The sequence below is a fragment of the Camelina sativa genome, chromosome 15 (assembly GCF_000633955.1).
Source record: "Camelina sativa cultivar DH55 chromosome 15, Cs, whole genome shotgun sequence".
NCBI classification, from domain to species: Eukaryota; Viridiplantae; Streptophyta; class Magnoliopsida; order Brassicales; family Brassicaceae; genus Camelina; species Camelina sativa.
Window position 1 is genome coordinate 13,696,045 of NC_025699.1, and position 11,110 is coordinate 13,707,154.

Genomic DNA, 11,110 nt, shown 5'->3' on the forward strand with positions numbered 1-11,110 from the left:
TTTTTTTTTTTTTTTTGCAGTTGACAACAGATACAATTACGACACTCGAACTCAAGGTTGGGGTTGGTATCACTTTATATATTTAGATAAACTTCGGGAGGCTTATTTGGACAAAGAAGACTCTTTGCAAGTAGATATCGAATTTGCAGTTGTTTCGACTACCACGTCTTCTCCATGAAGATCTACGTCACCATTAGTTTGCAATATTTAGTTACTGAACGTTGCTGTCCTTTTTGTTTTTTGTTTTTTTATGACTATGTATATTCAGATTTTATGTTTTTTTCCCTTCTTAATTAATTGCTTAGAAGAGATAATGATGTACTCTGTCGATTATTTTATTTAGCTTTTGATTTGGTTATTTTTTGTTCTTTTTTAACTCATCAAAAAGATGTCTTTAGGTGAGCTGTGCATTCGGTTACTTTGTTCATGTTTCAGTTTAGTTTGGTTCTTGTTTTCTTTTTTGAAATTTTTTGATTAGGCGCAAAGTTGCAATAGATTTGGCTCGTGAATCCGAGCCAAAACGTCACCCTTGTCGCAAATGTGTCGAGGTTGCTCAGCATATTCTCTTGCCCTAAAACCTAACAAACACACAAGTTACATTTTTTAAGGAGAGACATAAAAAGACAATTTCGAAACTATCAATTAAACACCAATAAAAAGAGTATTGTTCCAATATGCAATTCAATATTTTACTAGATCGATGGTTTTTGCTCGAGTAATGACTTCTACATTATTGGATACGACAATGTATGTTGTGATGAGTACACTATTAGTGAATAGTGATTTGGAAAAACTACATGAACTGAAAAAAACGAAGTTCTCCATTGTTTTGTTCATAAAGGGAAATGAATATTAATAACGTCAATAATGGAGAGTCAAAACCAAAATTAACATTGGTTTGCAGCCCATGAGCCCAACAGAGGTAAGGGTAAAAGGGTGGAGATGCAGTGAACATGTAATAAAAATTAAGGCTTTGAATGGGAGGACAGAAAAATAGCAGATCACTCTTTAATGTAGTCCTCCTATCACTAAGTTACCATTCAAAAAAATTTTTGTTTTTAAAAATTAATGCAGATGAACTGTGTGCAGTTCATATTTTTTTGTCTTTTTGTGGTAAATGCAGGAGAAATATGTGCAGATCTGGTCTACAGCTTTTTTGATGCTGTTCACCTTTGATCTGCATTTGAACTGCTAAATTTTTTATCTACTTTTATTCTGCTTGATCTGCTTGAACCACTTGATCTGCTCTGCATTACATGCTTTCTCCATTCAAGGCCTAAATATGGGAAAATTATCAGATCTGCCATGTACAGTGATAAACATTGTCACCAATGCCATTTTCTCTTCACTCTTTTCCCGCCTGCCACATAGCTATTATCAAATAACCATTATACCCCTTATCTCATTTTTTTTTATTCAAATTTTTTTTTTCTTTGTATCTAGAACAAAGTCTCTCTCCTCATAACTCTCGATTTTTTCTCTTTTTACCAACTTTTCATCTTCTTCTTCTTCAATATTAAATTGTCATCTGAATCTCCTATTTCTCTGAGTTCTCCTGCAGTCATGCAGTCAATTCTACTACGTTTGAATCCTCCGACTGCTCCACCTCCGTCCGTCATGGCTGGCGAAACATCTGAGACGAGTTCCTGAGTTGAAACCTTCGTCTTGTCCGCTTCCTTCCTCCATAACAGTCAAAACCGCTAGGTCTAGTTCCAGAGTTCTTCTATCTAATAATAGGCAAGCAAAATCGTAGGTCTGCAGATCCGGTGGACCAAATCCAGCTGCCCAGATCCGGTGGACCAGATCTAGCCGCCCAGGTTTTTGTCTATCCCTATTATGTATTTTGTTCTCTTGAGTAGACTATATCTGTTTGGTCATGATAACAATAGATCTTGTCCACACTACAGGTCTGCAGATCCCGTGTCCGGTGGACCAAATCCAGCCAACCACGTTTTTGTCCACCACTATCAAATTTGTCCACACTGCAGGATCCGCTGTCCGATGGACCATGTCTAGTCTACCAGGTTTTTGTCCACCACTATCATGTCCTTTGTTCTCTTGAGTTGGATCATATCCGTTTGATCATGCGTTTTTTGTCCATCGCTAACAAAAAATGTGTCTACACTGCAGGTCTATAAATCCAAAGGACCACATCTATCAGCCAAAGTTTTTGTCCACCACTATTATGTCCTTCGTATCTTGAGTTGACCATAGTCAATGTTTGGTCTCACGATTCATGGACTATAAATACAGGCCAACAACAAAGGACAACAATAAAGGCCAAATTGTGGACTAAAAATACAGGACATCAAATTGTGGACTAAAAATATATATGAGAAAACATGTCCATAGTTAATGTTGTCCACCGTATAAACTGTAATATCTCATACCAAACAATTAATCACTAGCTTATTTCTCCTTTTTTCTTACAAGGGTAAATTTATCTTTTTATTTATGCCACAAAGATGAAAAGTGGCACTTATCATAAGAAAAATAAAAACTGGCATTTCTAACAACTTTTGTTTTAAAAATGGCATTTGTGGCTAAATTCTCATTAAATATTATTAAATGATTATGAGAATCTTAAAAAATCATATATATAAAAGTAGAGTTTCAGTCTATCCTTATTGGTCCACTTGGCAATGCAATTTCAAAAAAAAAAAAATTATATTAAAACACAAAGTTAAAAACAATTAATTTTCACATTTAACTCACATAATATAAAACTGAAATCTTTATAGCTTCTCCCTATAAATTATGCATTAAATTTATATCTCTACTAAGTTGAATTAATCAATTGTATTAAAACAAAACAATAAATTAGAATTGTAACTCTCATTTTTCTAAATGTAATTTTTCATCATTTCTCTTCCTATAAATACTCATTATCTTATTCTCTTAGTCTATCACTCTTTCATTCTCTCATCTTCTTCCACTACTCTCAAATCTCTTTTTTGTTTTGTTTTGTTTTGTTTTGTATTTTTTTTGTTATTGTTGTTGTATGGGTTATAAAAAATCAAATCAAATATCATTGTAAAAGCTTAGTTTTAGAGTTTGTATGATATGTATATCTTATATATTTATTTTAATCTTTTAAAATGTTTATCTCCATTTTCTATTTTATATTAACATCTTATAAGTCATTATTTTCATACTTCCTTACAATATTCACCACACAATAAGATCATAAAGTTGAAATGATCCATATGTAATTATCTATTATGTCTCTGGTTATCTCACATATTCATGTATCATTTTTAATAATTTATAAAGATCAATATAATATTTAAAGATCAATATAATTATCCATTTATCCATTTATAAAGACTATTTTGTTTTGTGATCCAATTGTAAATCTGCAGAGATCAATATATTTTTTTTTTTTATGATTTGAGGTTTTTGAAAACAAAAAGAACATAATTAAACAATTGGTTTTTAGTGTCTTTAATCTAAATAAAAAATGATCCAAAAAAAAAAAACATATTCAACTGGAACTTAAATATAAAAATAAAATATAATTTTAAAAATATCATTTCACTAAATTCTCTAAAGATGAAACCATTAGTATGAAATCTAGCACTATAAATTAAATTGATGAGTGAAAACCAAAAAAATATAAGTTATCCTTGGGATTTTAAAAATTATTGAGATTGAAGAATTCATATAATTTTATAAGAAAACTAATTTAGTTTGTCACTTAAAAAGTAATATTTTTTATTTTGAAATATTATGTGTAAGTGTTGAGTTTATATCAACAAACAACCAAATCATGTGAATTTTGATTCAGCCACTTGGTATTCCTTTTATTTTAGGTTATAAAAAATTAAAATATTTATTTATAATTAAAGACATGTAACTCCATTTAACTCAAATGTAACTCCTATCCAATAATTGTACATTAATTCATTCCTCCTACTAACTTATTATCTTTCAAGAGAAATTATTTTTGGTTAAATTTTAATATTTTTTATTTATTTTGGTTGGCTAAACTTATATTCATATTTTGGTTGGCTAAATTAATATATTTCTCATGTAAAATTATTGTTTATAATATATTTCTCATTTCAAAGTTTAAAGCAATATATCATATATATAAAAGTAAGGTTTTGGTCTCTCCTTATTGGTTGATTTTCATTTAATGTTTTCTAATTTTTTTTTATTTTTTTATTTGCTTTCTAATTGCTTTAAACAATATTTAAGATCCAATAAACACAATACATTTAACTCACACATTAAAATAAAATTATAACTGAAAATAAAATAAATTATGCATTAATCATATTCTACCACTCAATTTTATTCAAACACAATAAATTACTATTGTAACTCCATAGTTCTAAATGTAACTTCCATCATTTCTTATCATATAAATAAGCATTCTCTCAATCTATCATTCTCTCATATTGACATTCTTTTACTATCTCATTTTCACATTCTCTCATTCTCTTCTACAATACCTCAAATCATTTTTCATTTTTTTTTGTTATTTTTGATTTCTTATTTTTGTTGTATGGGTTGTAAAAAAAAAATGAAATATCATTGTAAATTGTTAATGCTAAATTTTAATTTTAGAGACTACATGATATATATTTTACATTGTTCTTATTTTAAAAGATTTATCTCCTTTATCTAATTTGGATTATTATCTTATAAGTAATCATTCTCTCTTCCTCTCCCACCAATATCAAATGTTGTTATATCTCATATGTATTGTAAGAGTTTGATTCTATATTTTAATTTAGAAAGTATTATATATATATATATATATATATATATATATTACATTGTTCTATTTTTTAAAGATTCATCTCCATTATCTAATTTGGATTACCATCTTATAGTAAACATTCTCTCTTCCTCTCCTACCAATATCAAATGTTGTTATATCTCATATGTGTTTTAACTTGTAAGAGTTTGATTCTATATTTTAATGTAGAAAGTATTATATATATTTAACATTGTATTCAATTTTATTTTATTTATACAAAAAAATATATATATTTTTTTTATATTTTTTGCCTTTTTAATCTATTCATAGTTATATTCTTTCAAGAAAGTATCAACTACACTACAACCCACGCGTTGCGTGGAAAAGCACCTAGTATATAGAGAAATGAGAGACCTTTTTTTTTGTTTTCTTATCTTTTTATGACTCTCATAATTAATAGTAAAAAACTTGTTATTTATTTTGGTAGATGAGAGACTTATCAACAATATCCCCCCCTTTTTTTAAAAAAAAAAAAAAAAAAAAGCGTTATCAAAAATAAAAAATATCCCTCTAGGGTTCAAATCCAAAACCATATCTCACTAGGAAACTAAAAAGACTCTCTTACGCTTTATATATATCTGAAAACAATTGATCATATGTTCGCCTTCTTGTTATAATCTTGTTTGGGTCTCTCTCTCTCTCTCTCAATTTCTCTTACAAGGTGCAACAGAATGTGGAAAGCAGATGATGATAAGTCATGCGTGGTAGCAAGTTCTACAATTACGAGCAAGTTTGAAGATCGTCCTCCTTCTACTTATTCCATGAAGATCCAAAGCCTCTCTCAACTCAATACTCTCTTCCCCGATGAAGGATACAAATCCCGTTCTTTCTCTTCTGGCAAATACAACTGGTAATCATCAAAGTCCCCTAATTATTTTTTCATGCTAAAATAATTATGAAAACGTATAACTAATTAGTAATTTATTCATCTGAAAAAAATAATCAGGAGATTGGTTTTATACACAAAAGGTAACAAAGCGGACAAGGGAAGTGGATTTATCTCAATGTTTGTTGAGTTAGATACAACAAGCCTTACCGCGTCCACGGTTTTGGCATATCTCACCTTTTTCATCTACAACAGGAAAAAAAATAAATACTTTACTATTCAAGGTTAGTACCTCGCCTGCTCGCCATAGCCCATTCTCTCTCTATATGTGTGTGTAGTAATCATTGATGGAATATATATCCAGATGCTGAAGGGAAGCAGTTCAATGCAATAAGACCGGTATGGGGATTTTCGCAAGTGCTTCCGCTTGATACATTCAATGATCCGGAGAAGGGATATGTCTTCGAGGGAGATCAATGCGAGTTTGGTGTTGATGTGTTGGTTCCACTTGCCAATTGGGAAGTTGTCTCGTTTGATAAGCAACCCTCGAATCCCAAGTTCTCTTGGACGCTCAACAAATTCTCTAAGTTAAAAGAGACAACTTACCAATCAAACAAGTTTTCAATCGGAAGAAGGAATTGGTGAGTATTCTGTTCATAGTTCTATATAACACTTTGTTAACAACTTGTTACTAGTACGTGTTAACTATTTATAATGTTTTTTTTTGGGTAGGGTGGTAAGCTTGTATCCCAAGGATTTAACAGATTGCAAATCCTTATCTCTCTATCTGAACGCTGATAATGAGACGATATAGAAAGGTGAGATGATTTACGTGCAAGCGGATATGCGAATTCTCGACCCATTTGGATGTAATCACGTGGAAAATAAGAGTAAGTCGTAGCGTTTTGTTTCTAGTAATTTACAACTTGATGAGATTAGATATTGTCATGTATAATATTCATTAGAGATTATATTACTGTTTCACTGCAGTTAACAGTTGGTACCAGAAAACAATAACTGGATATGGATGGCCTAAATTTGTGTCTTTGGATAAACTTCGGGAGGCCTATTTGGACAAAGAAGGCTCTTTGAATGTAGAAGTCGAATTTAAAGTCGTGTCTACCACCAAATACTCTTCATGAAGATCATCTTTTTCATCTTTTTTTTTTTAAATATTATTTTTACTCAGATTGTTTTTTTTCTTTTAATGAATTGTGATAAAAATTGGATTGATTTGATGAATTTAATCTTCTCTTTTTTCACTTGGTTTTTGAAAAGATCCACACCATAACCAAACCATCAGGTTAAAATCTTCCCAGTGTGAAAAAAAAAACCAAACCTTCAGGTTATATTATTTATCAAACAGAGCCGTTCGGAGCAATTTACAACTCTTAAGGAAACCTCGGTAGACAGAACTTACATAGCGTCACCGTTTTTTTTTTTAATTACATCGCCAGACACATATACCAAACCTTATCACTCGTAGCGACTTGTAAACGCGTTCTCAAAAACCGGCGAAGCTAAAGATTGATTGGAACGATGGCTCGCGACCTCGCGTTTCTCTTGAGTTTGTTGATGGCTACGAGTCGTAGGCGCAAAGTAGGAATAGTTTTGGCTCGTGAATAGTTTCTCCGCCACGTTACTTCCCATACCAAACGTCACTCTCGTCGCTACCATGTCGAGGTTGCTCAACACATTCTCTTGTCCTAAAACACAAACCACCACTCAAGTTACCTTTCCAGAGAGAGACTCACGAAAAGATATATTTTAGAAAAGAAAAACAATTACAAACCCTTTCTTTACCTGCAAGGAACGTTCTTGTGCAGTTGGATCCATGGATAACAAACCCTATCGAGAAAAAGTTCTCATCGTGTGAGACTAAAGTGACTGGATGCCCTACCGGAATGATAAAGACGTCGCCTTTACACACTCTTGAGAGAATCTTGTGTACTTGTCCACTCATATCTTCTTCTTCTTCTTCTTCTCCTCCTTGTTCTGGTCACCATTGTTGTTGTTGTTGTTGTTCTCCTTGGAATGAATACGGAGAAGCCATCTCATAGCGGGAACAACCATTCTCCACGAACGTAACAAACGTTGTTTTGGAGTTATCGTGAGGAAGGAACAAGGATCCCTGCATATTTCCACAACCTGTATCTCATGTTAACCATTTAACCTATCTATCAACCAATAGGGAAATTTAACGATTGTTGATTTTGTATGACCTGTGAAATGTTGGAGCTGATCAAAACTCTCAGGATGTGCCTCGTGGAAATGACCAAAGTGGGCAAACAGCAAGGAGTAACAACAGAGGGGAAACAAAATAATGAAACAATGATATGTTAAGTGAAGCCGAAGAAGATTACAAGTGGGTTGCTCTTATACACTCTTTGGTGATCACATACTTTGTGAGCATGAAATTGTTGTGGCTGCAGGTCTATAGAGAATTGTTGATCATTCATTTGATCACGAGAGACAGAACATCAATATCAAAGGATGAATTTGTACAACACGGACGATTAGGACTAGCAGATGGCCTGCAACTTGAGGACAAGTTGGTTCTTTGGGACCGGAGTATTGATAGGTCAGAAAGGGAAGCATTGGTGAGGAGTTTGCTGAAGCCAAGTATGCATGCATGGGAGCGTTTCTGTCTGGGAGAGAAGGGTTAGATTTTTATTCAATTCAGCAATATTGTTATGTCGTTTTATATCCGAAGCTTATCATTACAATTATATCCTGCAGACTACAATGATGTGATTTGTTAGTACAAGTGAAACAGAGCTGCAAGCAATCGAATACAAGAAAGTCTTTTTGTTTTTGAATCAAAAAGTCAAAGCAGAGAATAGAACAAGAAATCTTTCAAGTTTAAATTGTTCTTTCAGTTGGAAAAAAAAAAAACAAGAAAAGAACCACAAGCAACTTTCAGCAAACACAGAATCTCTCTCTCTCTCTCTCTCTCTCTCTCTCTCTCTTTAAAGAAACAGAACACTCTCTACGTTATGCAAGAAAGTAAATACTTGATTAAAATCTCTAAACTTATGCTTGGGGTTTCCTTCAAGGACAACTCTTCTAATCCGGTTAGTTTTGTGATCCAGAAAATAAACAACCAACTCTTCAAACCTGATGGGTGCAAATACAATCTCTCCCATATCAGAAACGCCCAAGATTTCCAAGCGGCGGCGATGGAGATTCCTAGTAACACCTGTATGAAAAGATAGGTGTTCTTTGGACCACTCTTGTTTCTTGGCATCCTGTAAAACCCACAAATAGAAATGGTAGACGATTCCATTAGATTGAGTGACAAGAGCCACTTTCCCACGGTAGTTTATCAAATTAGTTTCGTTCAATGATCCAAGACCCTCAGGAATAAGGGAAGCAACTTCCAAACTTTCAGACCTCAAATCAAACCCCACCAAGAATGGCTCCTTCATGGTACAACTAGAGGAAGCACTGTAATATAAGATGCCGTCTATGCACACAGAATCATATCCAGGATAGTGAGGAGGAATGCAACAGTACTGGACCATTCTCCAGTTTTGAGCTCCTCCCAATGTGAGGACTTGATGTTCACAAAACCGAGTAACATTGGTCAAGCACAACACTTTGTATTGGGCATCGATTGGATCATATCCTAAAAAAGATCTGACGATCATTTCAGTGGATTTGAGAGTGGGTAAGGTTATGGACTTGCCTGTGACGGGGTTAGTTACGACTTGTTCTTCACCATATAAAAAACAGATCAACCCATGAACATAACTAGGCTTGTTGTACCGTAGTTTCTTCAAGTGACACACCGTACTTGATAGAAACTCTGGTGGTTCCTCCTCCACAACAGCAACTTTATTTACTAGGCTAGCACCACCATGCCCTTGACTAAACCGGCCATTCACGGGCTCACGCTCACACGAGCTCAGTGGAGTAGAAACATGAGTTGATTTGGAAAAGAAGTACCAATTTTCTTGATAACCTTTTATTTCGTTATTGAAAGCGAAGAGGAGGCGAGGCTGTTGGGAAGTCTGAAGCGAGTAGGATCTGATGAATTCCCGACCGCCGATGATTGTTGCCCAAAACTTCGATACGCAAAGGAACCTGGCTACATCTTTCGCAGGCAACCTCATGAGGATCTCGAACAACACGTCCACCGGAATTGGATCCAGAGATTGCTCATTCTTCTCCGACATTCTTATCTCCACTTTGTTTTTCCATCAATGAATTTTGACGCAAAAGACTATTTATTAGTAACGTCTTATTTCACCAACCAAAAATAAATAAAAGGAAACAAAGCATAGATAATAGATACGGGACCATCTTATATAATATGAGAAGATTTTCTTTTAACTTTGCATAATACGATGACATTTGGCCGTTTATATTACTATATTTTTAACATTTGTCCTCACTTCCCAAATATTAAATTATTTTAATTCATTTTCCTCAAAATTATATACAATATTTTTTATATTCATTAAATTTAAATGATATTTCTGTGCTAAAAAATATATTGACATTTATGCAATGTTCTTTTTAGTAATTATATGTAGATATCATTTATCAATATTTTATATAATTACCAAAAAAATGTAATTTTGCAAATAAAAAAGAATTAAATATTAATATTATAATTTTGGATAAAATAAATTTCCGATAATTAAAGATTTATATATTAATATCATAATTTTGGAAAAATAGAATGTGATGGTTATTAAATTCTTTACTAATTTTAAGCTATAAAAATATTATAATATTATAATAATTATTTGTTGACAAAAAAAATTATAATATTTGTTTCACAGTTTTTGTGCCAAAAGATCAAATCAATTTGTTCTAAAATAATTTCAAGATACAAATATTTTATTTTTCTTTAATAGTAATCATTAACATAATTTATTACATATTAATTATTTTAAATATAACTCCCATGATGTTTGAAAAAATTATAAAACAAATCTTTCATCATATGAATATACTTTAATGTATTAATTGCAATACAATTTGTATTTTACAAAAAAAAAAAACACAGCCAAAACCTATGGTATATTTGTTCTTTGAAATGTAACCATAACTCCCATGATGTTTGACCAAAAAAAAAACTGAAAAACCTCTCATATTACTACAAATTTATCTATGAATAGCTAGAAAAAATCTTCATCAAACATCATATTCTACCTCTCACATAATTTTCTAAATTTTGTAATATTTAACTTTTTCCTTCATGTGATATTTGTAGGTTTTGAAATAAATAAGTTGAATCGAAATTTTAGAGCATATATAGAAGTGAACATGTGAAATGTGGTTATTCATTAGAAAGAGTTAGATGAAGAAGGCCTTAGGAACATAACATATTCTCACTTGCAAATGTTGGTAAATGTTGTTTCGAATGCCTATTTTGTATATCAATATTGTAATTTGTTTTTTAATATAAAAAATTTAGATCATAATTCATAATTCATAATTCATAATTCATAATTCATAATTCATAATTTAGATTTTATACCTTAGTCACAGTATTTATGTTACTT

The 11,110-nt window shown here is 31.9% G+C and overlaps 2 protein-coding genes and 1 pseudogene across 2 annotated transcripts in view; 1 reads left to right on the plus strand and 2 right to left on the minus strand.

Annotated features, from left to right (window-relative positions):
* LOC104748435 overlaps nt 1–178 on the plus strand; it is a 1,251-nt gene extending 1,073 nt beyond the window's left edge. Inside the window, exon 5 of the mRNA XM_019236718.1 lies at nt 21–178. Coding sequence (XP_019092263.1) covers nt 21–178 — 158 coding nt within the window. The remainder of the gene's footprint in view (nt 1–20) is intronic.
* Nucleotides 7,039–7,731, minus strand: LOC104748436 (annotated as a pseudogene).
* Nucleotides 8,418–9,858, minus strand: LOC104746723 (F-box protein At1g47810-like). Its single transcript, XM_010468249.2, has one exon. The coding sequence runs from the start codon at nt 9,770–9,772 to the stop codon at nt 8,564–8,566; it is 1,209 nt and encodes a 402-aa protein (XP_010466551.1). The 5' UTR covers nt 9,773–9,858; the 3' UTR covers nt 8,418–8,563.

Bases quoted from the DNA above. Each gene is read 5' to 3' on its own strand.
- LOC104746723 (XM_010468249.2), bottom strand. From the start codon at position 9,772: ATGTCGGAGAAGAATGAGCAATCTCTGGATCCAATTCCGGTGGACGTG.